We start from the raw sequence: 14,570 nt of genomic DNA on the forward strand, positions 1-14,570 counted from the left end.
TTATATTTATATAGAAGAAAAAAGAGTCTTGGTGTATGCATCTTAGTGAATGACAAGTAGTTTTAGGTCCCAATTTGATCCTTAGTTTAAATTTTTACAAACTTGTTCTAAAATATAAGTATTCTTTGGTTTTTGCTATTCTGTTCTGCTAATACACTTCATCACACAGGAAAGCTTACCTGGGGAAAACAGACTGCTTTTAGTGTCTGCAGTTAGTCCTTCTGTTTCCTTAAACTTACGTTGGAGAAACATGATGTAATTACAGCTTCTAAGAAACTACAGATCTTACTGAGTTAAGGCAGTTTAATACCTCTTTCTCTCACTCTCCCCACTTCATGATAAACTATTTATAACTAATGAGCTACCACTTTCGCAAGACACAGTTATATGTCTGTGAGCCTTTCCTGTTGGTTTTATAGCAGCAAAATTTAGCTGTGACATTGTCGGTGAGGATAGTGCACGAACAAGGATGTAAACTAAACTGAGCTGCCCTGGCTTGTTTCCTAATAGATACAAATAGAAAACAACCTTTGTCTGCTAAGTGGAAGTAAATCAAGTGCATTCTGCGTGAAATCAGGGGAAGGTGGAGAATGAGCTTTATTTTCAAGCTTATTTTACGGTATTCTGTTGTACTGTAGTTTTGACGGCGTCTGTCTTTCATAACATTAATAGTTGGTGTAAAGAAGATATTTTTAACAGTGAATTCTAGTGCCCGCACTTCTATTTTGCAAGGCAATGCAAGAATCTTCAGAGTAAACACGAAAACAAGCATCTCTGCTTATGCACAGATGTGGGCACTGTTGTAGTGCTCTAACCAGTCTTGTAAAGTATATTTTTCAGTAGCTAAGCACAGAGGATGTTAGCGTTTCAGACACACTTGCAAAGCGTGGTTATTTGTGAAAGCACTTGCTTAACCTTAAATTAGGAGGCCTGAAGCCTGTGTCTTAATATAAAGACATTTTGTTTTCCATGTTTAAATCAGAAGTCAAAGACTTTTGTCATTGGCACAACAATAATGAGACACTCAGAAATAGACCCCTTAGGAAGAGAATACTTAGGCTTTTGTTTTAACTTCACAAAGCAAAAAGCCATAACTTTGTAAATAACCACAGATTGCTCCCCTCTCTCCCCCAAGCTGTAGTTAAAAACAATGATGCTCACTGTTTGAGTACAAGCCTATGTAGCTGGATTTAATTTCAACAGTTCAGCAATTTAGTGCTTATACCTAGAGTACATTAATGGACTTCAGCTTGATTTGATATACAATATATGCTGCCAAGCAGAATTTGTTTTAATTTTTTTTATTTTATTTTGAAAATTTAAAGCATGGTGAAAATTACCAAGAATAAGTTTTGATTTGAATAGTCTTAGAAGTGCCCCAAACAAAATTGTTTTTTGTTATTACCAGTAAGCTAGAAAGGATGTGTATTATGTTTCTTTTCAAAGGCAGCAGGTTAATGGTGTCATCTGAGCTTGTGAAATATAGTTAGCCTTCAAACAATAATTTCCTAAGGCAGAGCTGAAATCATTTTTCCAGCCTGCAGCCAGATCACTGGAAGCTGTGTTTGGTGATATTTGGTGCTCCCGAGTTGGTGAGGTTTGGAACACCAGCCTTAAATCTTCCAAGGGCCATAGCATCCCCTTTCATTCTTGTACAGACATCTCCCTTCCTGGCCCTACTGCCTATAACTAAAACCAGTTTAGAACCGAAGTGAGAGAGGCACTTGGCTTATGCAACGGCTTGTGGGCTGTGAATTGGCCACATTTCAGCTTTATCCCATGTGTTAGTTCTAAAAGGAGGAAAAAAAAAAATCTTTGTTCTCTTTCTTGCCTTGCTTTCTTGGAATTAGATAATTAACTGCCTGTTTATAGGACAGGGAAGTGTGTGAGGATGTGTGTCAAGGAGCAGGGGGGAAGAGGAGAGGGAGGTAGGAAAAAAATAAAAACAATGTTTAACTTTGTGTGTATTTACATTGCCATTGCTGATTTGTTTTCATCCATAGGGAAATGAGAGAAACACTCACATTGGATTGTACGATCTTCAAACTAAACAAAATGAGGTGAGAGCAATACCAGGTTTCTCCCTGGTGAAGACAGTGCTGTAATGTTTCAGATTTTGATGCCTTGCAACACGCTTAAGTTATGTCCTTAAGGAGTATATGCTCATTTGAAATGAAAGAGAGACCAGAGAAGGTATTCGAATGATGCTCAGTAGTATTAAGATGCAGAGCATTACGGAACATCTGAATGACGTGGGAGTAGTAAAGCATCATGTCTGCAACCTTTTTTTCTAAACAACCAATTCAAGCCCTTTCCGCTCTTCACACTGAACGTGTGTGCTAAGAAGTAAATGTTTTGGGTTTTCTTTGTTATGTGTGCATCCTCAGTCTGTTTGGTGCTACCATTTTTAAGAAATTATTCTAAAACTGAAGGTACTGCAATTCAGTGGCTGGAGTCATGATAATGGGCCTTTACAGGTGTCCCTATAACAGTATGAAATGGGTGAAATTTTGTGTTTACATAAAGGTCTGCTGTGCTGCTCTAGTGGCAACTTAGAGCTCAAAAGAACCAGTAAGAAACAAACAAATGAGAAAAAGGAGAAGTGATATAATTGAGGCTTGAAATATGGTTCTGGCTGTGAAATGATTTGTTTTAAAAATAAATACAATGTACTGGTCAGCAGTGTTTTCCTAAGGAGGGGTAATCAGGTGGTTTTCTTTATATGGTTAAAAAAATTAATTTATTAGCATTAATGTGTTTCTCTATAGCACCTCTATATGTTTGAGAGGGATCTACGAATAATCAGCTGTTCGGTCAACAATGAAAGGACATTATTGGGTAAATATGTGTTTTATCATTAATTTTTTTGTGTGTGTGTCATGGTAAAGATGATTTAGTTTAGGAGGATGATACATTTGGGTCTACAATTACTTAAATCTATTTTGATCCATATGTTGCCCGCAGCAGTCTATGCATTTTGATGGATCCATCACCAAATAATGTAGGTAACAACATAAAGACACAGCTGTAACGATATTGCTGTTTTGTTAAAATAAAAATCTAAGACACACTGACCCTTTGTTCACTTCCCCCTCCTGTATTTATACATGCCTCCTACATCTAGGAGAGCTTCTGTTGTTCCTTTAACATAGATGTTTTTGGTAAAAAAATTTGTGATGCTTGCTCTTCGAGAATGTTTCATAAGATTAATATCAAATATGCATGCTCAGTGTGGTTGTGTTGGCTTTTTTTTTTTTTTCCCCGCTTAGCGGTCAGCTTCCGTCAATATACAGAGGAAGAAAGAGTAAGTCGGCTATTACAGTCAGGTACTACAAGTGGATTGTTTTAATACTGTTAGAAATACTGTACCCTTTTGCTTTTTCCCCCACATAATTTCTGTTTAGAAAACAAAATTGTGTATAAAAAAGAATGCTATCTAAAACATGTTCTTTTTGCAGTATCCAAGTATTTAACCTTGCTAATTGAAATTCATCCCATTAATAATGTGAGAGTCCTAAAGGCTGTGGATAGCTGTGTTCAAGTACAGGTAAATTATTCAACTAATCTAAATACAAACCTTTTAAATCCACTATGCTAGAGAGAAAAAGTGGTTGAGTGCAGAAATATCACGTTATCCTGCAACTGTTACAGAGATGGTGTGCCTGTGTTTCTTCATTGAATGAAAAAAAATAGAAACATCATAAAATGTTTGATGTAGAATATTTCTCTGACATGTAGGCTACTTTTTTATTTCTTTTGAATCCTCCAAAGGTTGCAATTATAGTGATTGGTGACTATTAGTCTGTAATAATAGCTATTTTTATTAATTAAATATCATTAGTGTGCCTCTCTTAATTTAAAAATATGTAAATATCCAGCTTAAAAAAACCCCGCATTTTAGATAAGTGTTCTAAAATACTTTATTTACTTACTTCTGTGAAACTTTCTGTATAGTTTCTTTATCCAGTTGAAGGCAGAAATAATTCTACAGAGAGTCGCCTCTTGCTAGTTTCAGAAGATAAATGTGAGTTAATATTTTGAAAGTACGTTGTCATTCTTTTACTTTAAGATGACTGTTTTAGATTATATTTTTGGTAGACTTTTATTGGAGGAAAAAAACACGGGGAAAAAAGGGCATGAGCTATTCTGGGTAGTCCAAATGTCTTTTAAAAACTGTATAATTTAATGGGATTTTTTTTTTTTTTAAATGTTAGCAGAATGGCCAGCTTTGAAATTACTTGCATGTAATTACTAGTTCATGCATTCATCAGTTATCTTTATTTCTAAAAAAGCTGAAATAGACTTTTATAGTTGTCTATATGAATTCAGAGCAGGTCAATTGACTATGAAAGATGGATTGTGATTTAACACATGACAAGTGGGATAAGAATAGGATAATAGTTCCTTCAATTCAGCTAACTTGGATAGAGGTGGATAATTGACAAAGGCTGTTTATCCCTTTTACCTTTCAGTCTTATTAGAGAGTGAGATTGCTTTTCCCATCTCTTTGGAGAGGCCCATCTTCTCTGCTAAGTGAGACACCAACCTTTAGGTAGCTGGACTTGGGTGGGCAGAGTTCACATCCTAGTACGTTCACATAGTGCTGTGAACTGTGTCAGAAACATTTATACCATCTGCTGGGCGAAACTTGCACTCTTCGCACAGGCAAACTACCAATAACTTTTAGGAATTTTGCATGGGAAAGGACCGTGAGGTGATGTTCATGCTAGGAAGTGGAACAGGGCTAGGGTGTAGTCTCAGGCACGGGCATGCAGCTCTGCGTGCTCTTTGTAAGTGTGCTCCTTGGCTTGGTTTGGCATGTTTCAGTTGGCACTCTCCCTGATGGTGCTGTGGTGATGTGGGCGGAGAACTGTTTCCAGAGGGGTGGTATGGCTGAAGCCATCCTCAGGTCAGTAAAGGAAGAGAGTCCAGGTCTCTGCATAGGCATCTGTGTTCATGTATCACAGATTTCCTCTTACACTGAGTTGAACTTTCCTGGCCCTAATGTGTTCTTACAGCATTCCAAGAGGTGAGATTTGTTTAATAAGCTGTATAAAAGCATATAAAAATGTATGTTTGTAATGTTTTTTTTTACATATTTTAAAGATATTGAACAATTTGACATTCATGTTGCAGAAGAAGAACACAAAGTGGTAAGACTTGAAAAATCTTGGGTTTTGAGGTTTTTTGCTTTAATTGAAAATTTAAACACTTGTAATTTTAACTAACTGTTTTTGTAGTTGTATACTTGGCCAACACAAAGTATATTGAAAGTATTGATAGTATGGCAACTTATGCAGCTAAACACAAAGCTGATTGTAATCTGTGAGGAAAGTTACTCATTTTATTGGTTTTTATTTGTTGCTGAATGTGTCTGGGTGTTAGAAGTGGGTAGTAAACATAGTGTATATAAATTTCTAAACCATTTAAAATCTTTGCAGTATCACCTTCCTAACTTTGCCTTTTGGGAGTGTGTGTCCCAATAAAGGATTCATTTAAAAACAAGCAAACAAACAAAAGACATAAAACTTAAATACACTCCAAGTACTGTGAATCTTCCAATCTCTTTTTCCCTTCATCTTCTTTTCCTGTTTTTAACATGAATCTGTCTTCAACAAATTGTGGATGTTCTGCTTAAAAGACTTATTATTAATAAACATACATCTAATATAGTAAAGAATTGTCACTAAAGCCAATGTTTTGCTTTATGGAGACAAGTGTAGGCTTGTAAGGAAAAAGTTAAGGTCCTGATTTTCAGTCACTTGGAAGTCCTTCATGGTTTTCTCCAAGTTTGTCATTGCTTTTAAAGCAGATGGATTTTATATGCTAGACTACAGTAGTGGAGTAAAGTCTAAGAGTGTAATCAGAAAAAACAGATCAATCAGCTGTCCTTCTAACAAACAGATTTGTTTTGGTTGACATGGAATCTCCCTACATCTTTCAAGAGTGCATTTATACAACCCTAACAGTTTTCCACAATTCTAGCCCTTTCCCTAGTGTCAGTACTCTATCACGTGGCTGAGACTTTGGACAGAAATCCCTTCTGTAGCTAACGCGTCTTCCTTCAATAGTTAATGTAGCTGGTTCTGAACTGACTGTGGCATTTCACTTGTTTTCGCTTCTCTATGATGAAGAGTGCTGTTTGTTTTAATTTGTTCACTTTGAGCAGCTTAAGTGGTTGGTGAATTTCTTGCAAGCAAGGAAATCTCAAATAAAATATTTCATAGTAGGTATACCCTGAAAACTGTGCTCCTGATCTCTTTAAAAGGAGCACCTTGCACACAACAAATGTGGACTTTGTGGAGCTAACAAGTAGCATATTCCCTCTAAGCACCTTACTGTTTGTGCCTCTTGCGTCATTGCTTTTCTCTTTAAAGCACAGACTGTGCGTAATTGTTACAGAACTTTATTTGATGACTTCTAATGTTCTTTCTTTCCCTTTAGGTGATTCAAAACTCAGGTCAGCTTCCAAGAGCCAGAGTTGCAGATGATCTCATTTGGGCACAATGGGATATGATGGAACAAAGGCTCTTCTACATTGTTCCAAAGGTGAGATGAAAGTAATTCTAGTAGTTTTGTTCCTGCCTGTCTCATGACAGTAAAATTTTTGAGTGTGGGGGGTAATAATAGTGTGAGTTTGTTTTTCATTATAGTAGTCTGTCTTGTTCCTGCCTCAAATAACCTAAAGCAAAAGCTAGACTTGCCTTAACTGGTATTTATGTATAGTAAATTGCAAGAAAACTGGTGGTCTCAGTGCTTTCTATAAAAAAGGGTGGGTTTGTTAGTTTTTTTGGCTTTAAAGAGGCCTTTTATTCAAAAGGATCGAAATCTACCAAAAACTGTTATGAGTATAATGCCTCTGATCTAGAAAATTCACATGTAGAAAGTACATTGTATACAGACTTACTGAGCGACTAAATGAGGGCAGGTTCTTGTCTAGAAATGCTGAAACTCTTTGGGTTTTTTTTGTTTTGACTGGCAGACTAATTGCACTTGATGTATTCTATGTAAATGAAAATTGATTTTTCTTAACTCTTCTTAGCCACCAAAAATATGAGTGTTAGGAAACAACAGGAAGTGAACTGTGATGGAGAAACGTATTCCTGTTTTTGTTTATGAGATACCCTTTTTGAACTGACCAAAATAAGATACTGTTCCTTTTGCCATATAGGTAGTTATGGAAAACATTTTTTTAACTTTCTAGAATATGTGTGTGTATTTGAGACATGTAATGATGTGCTTCAGGTGGGGGCCCACGCAATTATAGATGCTTGTCAGATAATGATCTGGCACAGGAAGGAAGCATGTCATAGTGCTATTGTGGGGGGTTATATGTGGTTTTTAAAGTCATCTTTGTCCCCTAAGTTCTGCATATTTGTTAGCAAAGTGAGTTGAGTGTGTAGAACGCTGTGGAGTATCCAGTCACTTTTCAGTCTATATAATATGCTTTCTATTTTATCAGTTACAAAATACATCCTCTTAATTCCAGGAATCAAGGAGTACTTTAAAATGTGTCCAGTTTTATCCTGATGAAGGTTTTAACTCAATAGTAAGTCATTAGTATTTTATGATACAATGGTTTTGAGTTGTATGTAATTATGTGTTCTAGGCACTGATACAGAGATCTGTTTCAGTGTCTTGTTCTTGGAACTTTTGCAGAGGGAAACTGGGGTTTGTTTTTCCAGTTTTTTTGGTTGGTTTTTTGTTTGTTTGTTTTTTGCATTGTATTCTTTTCAAGCATATATTCAGTCAGATTCAGATTGCGCCACGGTAAGGTTACTTCAGTGGAATTGCATAGCTATTGACCTAGAAGTAAGTGACATTGATGACATTATGTTGATCTTATACTCAAGTATTGAAAAGCAGGGTTATCAAATGCACTAGACAAAGAAACCACATACTAACTTTGTGTCAGTTTTAAGTGAGACAGGAATATCTGTCGTGGTGAAAGTACAGAGAAGAGAACATAAAAATTACAAATGTTGAACGTGTAATTGTTACTAGGCTTTTGTCCGAGTGGCTGAAATTTGCTCTAATGAAGGAGGTTAAATATCTCACAATTTATTTTCTTTTTTTTTAAAAAAAAGAATCTCTTTTATGTTTTGGGGGTTGATTAGAGGACGATAAATAAACTTTGTTAAAATGTTGAATCTAGTGAAATATGAGTTTGACGTGTTTTACTGGGCTGAAATATTAATCATAATATACTGACCTCAGTAAATAACAGGTTTGTTTTCATTTTTGGTTAACAGCTGGAATCACATCTGGATATTTCTGTAAATGACACACAATTAAAGTAAGGGTGTTTTATGTTTTGTTTTGCTTTTCTTTTAATATATAGCATAATGTTTACAAACCTAAGTAAAATTTGTGTCTGAACCACATTATCTTTGTTTAAAGTTGCCTACATAGTACTGGAACATACAAATAATATGAACACTGTGTCCAAACCTCCAGTTCCTCTCATTTTCATCAGGGTCAGCTGAAAAATGTAATTTAATCCTTGACTGCTTTTTGGTGCCATTCTTAAAAATTGTTTGAAGAGCTAGCTATAGGTTAAACCATCCTTCCTCTGAGTATTCTGTACCTATTTAAATTAAAATTTGTTTTAATCTAGGGCATGTCGTAGTGGTGGTGTCAAAATTCCTGTAAAGGGAAGCTCTCCACTTTTAATTGCTGTTACATGTTTTACTGGGCAGTTAACCAGACCAGTAGCTCCTCTTTATAGATTATGAGACACTGCCTGTACTCTTTTCTCTTCCAGCATGCTATTTCCAGGCAGCCTGCACTTTCAAAGGCTAAGATTAGTCTGATTCTGTGTCTACTGTGCACGTGACTGCATCTGAGCTTGTCTCCTTAAGGCTCCCTTTTAATTGAGGAAAAACTAGTCAGGATGGTCTGACTCTCAGTCATAATCCACCTCATCCTCATCTATCTTCAGTCAGTTGAATTTATGTTCAAAAAGGGCCTGTTTCTCTTTATGAATAAAAAGCTACTAGATCAGATATCAATAGCTGAAGGTAGTTGAGTTCCACCCTGCTCAAACTGTGGCTCTCAGAATGTCTCGGTGCTATGCAGAATGTTCAGTGTGGTGCTACTGCACGTGCAGGTTGCCCTAAAGGGGCAGTGTATCCTCTTGCAGTTAGTACTGAAAAAAATCCAACACTTGTAAAAGCTTCAATGCTATAATTTTTTTGTTGTTGTTGTTTTCCAAAACTATTGGAGAAGACCTAGGGGAAAATCCCTCCAGGATCAATATCCTTTCTGGAAAAAAAACCAAACCAAACCAAAGAAAACCCAACAAAAAAGCTAAAGCTTACTGACTACAGTCTTCTGTTGCATGTTCTGTGTGGCAAAAGTAGGACTTGTAGATTTCAAAGATATGTAAAACCATTAAAACACAGGCAGCACGAGACTGAAGAAGAATGTCATGGTATAACAAGTACCATGTGAGTGTGATTTTTGTGCTTCCTTTTCAAGCATTTCCGCTGAAATTAGTGTGCTTAATTGCAGATTAAAATGTAGCTTTCCAGACCTAAGAATGGCAGAGGTAGGCTGCAAAGCCTTTGAGTTCTCACATATGATGAATGTTAGGATTTCCAGTACTTCATCGGAACTTGCTTTCACTTCAAAGTATAGGAATGGTTGGACAATGCTGCAGTAAGTGAATATGAAGTTTTCAGGTGTAATCAAAATTGTTGGTTTCTGATAAGTGTGCAGTCTTGGGATTCTTATTTCTAACTGCATTGAGCAGATTGGTTAAAGCATAATTTAACTTGCATTAGAGAACATTTGATTATAATTTAATTAGTATGTGTTGATTACATAGTGACTGTTCTCGTGATCTGTGTTGTGATGAAGTGATTTATTTAGTGATCTTTATTTGCTCATAGACTTGTGAATTTTGGATATGATCACTGTCAAGACCAAGATGTTGCATCTAAATCTTTGAATCTTCAGGTTTTTACAAGTAAAGCAGGTAATGAATACAAGTATTGTCAAAATGATCTCCACTAGTAATTACCATGCAGTGTAATCATAACTGATTACTAGATTTCTTTGTAAGACATTATATATATATGGGGGGTTTTGTATGGGGTTTTTTAATGTTTAAGATTTGTATTCCTTTAGAGTATACTTGACACGTAACTGTGAGGAGAGGGAAAAGGCAACTGTGCGCTATTTTGTTTATTAAGTTTTTTTACCTTCTGAAAGCTGCATTCCAAGATGAGCTGAAGAATGCCTGGGGTTTTATATATCAACACCAACAATAAAACAGTCACCCAGAAATTTTCTGGTAGCCCATCTTCAAAGAACTGGTATCACATGCTTATATAGTGAAATATCTCAGTCTAACGTTGTAGCGTTTTCTGCTAGTTTCAGAGCACAGGTGGTACCAAAGCACGGTTATGTATTACATTAGAGCAATTTAATGTTAAAGGTGATGAAAAATGCATTAAAAAGTAAATTCAGGGAAGGTTTTGGCTAGTTCTGTTTGTGTATCTGACATAGTATATAATTGTGTTACAGAGTGGCCATGCGTAAACAGAGTATGTGCAATAGAGATTCTAAGAGCTTCATGTTGCTGTTAGAATGTGATACTTAGAAGGTCCAAGTATGTGATACTAAACTTAGCATGTGATACTTAAGGGTTTAGTATATTTATGATTCCTTAAACTTAAACCTAAAATGTACCTTAAACCTTTAAGATCTAGGAGTCTCCCTGCATCCTAATGCATGCCATGAGCTTTTTTTTTTTTCCTAATTAAAAACTGGTCTCAAGAGGCGTCTGTTCATCAGAGATGCCTGTATTTTCAGCCTCTAAATTAGACCATACAGCCAAGCAGAGATTGTATCTGATTAACTTCTGAATAGTCTACAGAGTTGTACAGGGGTATGACATGTTGCAGAAGTGGCTTTACATCTCACTTCTGAAGGCATACTGTATGCACATGGACGAATTGCTGAGGTATTTGCCAGTTGTGTTGAAATGGCCATTAATGCAAATATTGAAATACAGTTACCTTACATGGATTTTTTTACTTACCAATACAGGCAGCACACTTAGAAAGATTAGAGGGAAGGAATGAGAAATAGGAGAAAGCCAAGTTTCTATGTAGATTAGGCTACTTTGTTAGCAAGACAGACTACTTCTTATACAGATAGCCTGTCCAACAATGGAAAATGTTGAGTTGTATATATATGTTTCCTTTTAAACCTATACTTCTCTAGTGTTTGTTCAGATCGAAGCATCTCCCTTTAGTTTAGGATGAAATTCAGTCTTCCTCCAACAAGGCAGCTGTTTGGTTACCCTGAAGTAAAATGTTCTTTTCTCTCTGGCCGTGCAGTATTTAAATTCTGTGTGGAACCTTTCACAGGCGCTTTTCACTGCGCTTAATGTAGAACACATAATTGGACAAATACAATCTCATCTAGTAAGTGTATGTGGCTTTTTGTTGTTTGAAATGTTTGAATGTTGTTTGAAACTGAGGATTACTTTACACAACCCATTTTGAGTAACTAACAGCTGGAGCAAAGGCTTTTGGTGCTGAGACTGTATCTAGTTGTTGAAGAACACTGCAGGTAATCGCACTAAAGTTAGTTTCCTTTTGTGCCTCTTGTTTGTTGTGGTTTACAAAACTGGACTGCAAGCTCTTTGGGGCACAGACTATGCCTTCTGTGGAACTGCTAACATGCTTCAAATATTAATGGTAATATCCCTATTTGTACCATTTGGACATCTCTGGCAAAGAATAATTGGCATAACTTCAAAATGGAATATTCCATGCGATTTCCTATTTAATAAAACTGTTATTGGCTACTGCCAATCTGAACACTGAATGAAATCACTCTTCCTTTCTCAAACTTCCGTAGTAGAAGAAAAGTAGTTCTGTTCCTTATAGTCAGCACAGACAAAATGTCTCCAGATAAAAACCCCTATGTACTTCTAGGTTAGCTGAGATCAAGCAGTTCTAGTCTCAGAATTAACTTTGTATGTCAAGAATTTAGTGGTTATTTAAACAACACTGGGCTGTTACATTTTCTTTTAGTGCTTTAGAAGTTCTTCTTGGTTAAATTTGCTTGGTATTAAAAAAACGCAGGCCGTAAGATGACATAAACCCTGGATTTACCTGCCTAAAAGTTAAGCACCTGGACTGTGTTTATATAGAGAAATAGGCATCTGCAGAGGATGATTGCTTCTGTCCATATTTCTTAATTTTCTGTATAGGAGTCTAAATGAGAGATGTTTGGATGGCTGAAGTTAGGTGAGGCAAATCACTCCTAAGCCAGTACAACGAGGCAAAATGCCATGGTGCAATGTTGTATTTGAATTGTGATGTTCAGATGCCATGTCGAGATGTTGGTACAGCCTCGTGTCTTATGCTTCTGCATGAACAGAAATGAGGAATTTGAAGTTAATGTTTCCTAGGTAAAACTTCATGTCTTCATAGGCGACTCTTACAGTTTCAGTGGTATGAAGTTTATTTATCAAGTGACAGAGTTTTAATTTTTTTTTTTCCGTAATTCTGCTCAATCTAGTAACTTGCTGTTACCCTGTATAAGTAGAACTTAATTTTTAAATGCTTCCTTTTTTTTTTTATTACTTTGTTGTGGTTGAGATCTTTTTTCCCTTTTATTTTGGAAAAGATAAGCGTCCATCCAAATATATCTTCATGTGAGTCTTCTCACCTTGTGGCATTTAGCTACAGCTCTTATTGTTTGCAAATGATTTTGAAATGGATAGTGTCGAAGACCTGGTTCTGCCTTTGCATGAAACATCGTATAGGTGCAATAGGACAACAAGCTTTCCCTGCACCACCTGGTGCACTTAGTTATTTTAACCAAGTAAAATACCTTGGTAAGCTGTGCTTTTTTTGTACTTGCACTTTTTCCGTACTGTGCCTTTTCCTGTATAGTTTGTATACATAAACCTTTATTTTGTGCCTTTTTCTGTATACCTTGTATACATAAACCTTTGGTTTTTTTATAGAGCAGAATCTGTATTAGTATTTTTTTTTTTTCTTTTAAGTGATAAACTTTCAGTAAAGGTAGAAGGTGAATGGTCATAGTTGTGGCCTAGCTGTCCCAACTGTATTGGGATAATGTGGTTTGGAAGCTGTTTATAACATGAATGCCAAAGCAGCTTGCGAAAGCATCAGAGTAAGTGGATTAACGTTTTCATAAGAGATGGAGAGAGGGCTACCATCCAGTGGAGTCAAAACAGTATCAGTCTGATTTAGAATTAGGCTGGGAGCGGGGAGCATTCCTGCACAGAGTACCTTGGCTGAAATAAGCTTGTGCCAAGGACTGACTTTTCTCCTAAAAAAGGAATTAACAGCTCTTTGGACTGGAAAGGGGAGAAGTGACTATCATTTCTAGTATGAGAGTCCTAGTAGTGTATTGTGCTGCTGCCAATATGAAATTACTTAGAAAGCAAACAAACTGTGTTTTTACTAGGTTGTTCTGTGCATATTTGACAGTCCCTGAGAAGAAAATATCTAGAGATTGAGGCAGTCTGTGGAGAGAAAGGCTTGAGCAGTTTTCTGGCTGCAAGCATGATTTCTACTGGGAAGGTCTAAAAATGTACTACTTGAGAAGAACTGGCCATGTCAGAACCCAGGTTTCCATTGTGCCACATTGCCTCCTCTGTTCTCTCTTATTTTGTGTTTTGCTAGGTAAATGATGGTTAGAGATATGTAATATATATTTCTGTAATCTTTCCCTTTTTTGTGAGATTATTTTCATTTTCTAATTTGAAACAGTCTTGATTTAGTTTTGTGCAGCATAAAGATGTCTAGGTATTCAGGTGGACAAGTCAATTTTCTTTTCCTTTTTTGTCTTTTTAGGAGGCTTCTGTGTGTGTTATAGTCTAGCCTCTGATACTCCTGATGAAATAAGGTACTCCATATATTTTTTACATAAAGGTAAGATTAACCTGTTAAGTTATGCTTTATTTTGGAGCATGTCACTTTGCTGAAAGAGTCATAGAATGCCTTGTAAAACAAGTAACTACTAAAGTCTGCAGACAAACTACTGTGGCTGGTGTTTAGAGACAGCAGCTGCCTTCAGCTGCAAAGTTGACTTTCCTGCTGTAGACTTCCTGCCTGATGCTAAATGGGTAGCTTCAAACCAATGGCCTTGTGAATGGCTATTTATTTGGTCCCTTATTTCTAGCCAGACTTTCCGTCATGCTGAGCACAAGCATCAGTGAAATCTGTAGGAGCCTGCAGGTGTGTTGTACTTGTGCCATAAGGCATTTGTATGGGAAATAGAGCCAACAGCTCTTAGCTTGAATGTCTGTTTAGAATTCCCGTTCAACATGTCATTTTCACAGCAAGAGGTGCAACACCCGCTGACTGTAAGAATAGTTGCTATGTAAGTGGTGCTCTAGCTCTTAATTTTAAGACCTTTTTTTTTCCTTGAATAAAGAATGTTGTTTTATTCTGATCAGAATAAAACTTGTCATTAGCAAGATCTTTCTCATTTGATAGATGGAGGAGAGAGGTGAATTATTTCTCAATTGAGAAGCTGCATAGTTTGGAGTAACTGTTCAAGTGGACAACATACTT

General features: G+C 36.4%; 1 protein-coding gene across 2 annotated transcripts in view; it reads left to right on the plus strand.

Annotated features, from left to right (window-relative positions):
• GSAP (gamma-secretase activating protein) overlaps positions 1–14,570 on the plus strand; it is a 47,543-nt gene that overhangs the window by 6,270 nt on the left and 26,703 nt on the right. For both annotated transcript variants that reach the window (XM_049813662.1, XM_049813661.1), the window contains exons 3-13: positions 2,004–2,060; positions 2,769–2,838; positions 3,270–3,326; positions 3,459–3,547; positions 3,955–4,024; positions 5,107–5,153; positions 6,445–6,549; positions 7,490–7,549; positions 8,253–8,296; positions 9,894–9,979; positions 13,848–13,925. In XM_049813662.1, coding sequence (XP_049669619.1) covers positions 2,004–2,060; positions 2,769–2,838; positions 3,270–3,326; positions 3,459–3,547; positions 3,955–4,024; positions 5,107–5,153; positions 6,445–6,549; positions 7,490–7,549; positions 8,253–8,296; positions 9,894–9,979; positions 13,848–13,925 — 763 coding nt within the window. The remainder of the gene's footprint in view (positions 1–2,003; positions 2,061–2,768; positions 2,839–3,269; positions 3,327–3,458; positions 3,548–3,954; positions 4,025–5,106; positions 5,154–6,444; positions 6,550–7,489; positions 7,550–8,252; positions 8,297–9,893; positions 9,980–13,847; positions 13,926–14,570) is intronic.

Source organism: Accipiter gentilis, chromosome 11 (assembly GCF_929443795.1).
Source record: "Accipiter gentilis chromosome 11, bAccGen1.1, whole genome shotgun sequence".
NCBI lineage: Eukaryota > Metazoa > Chordata > Aves > Accipitriformes > Accipitridae > Astur > Astur gentilis.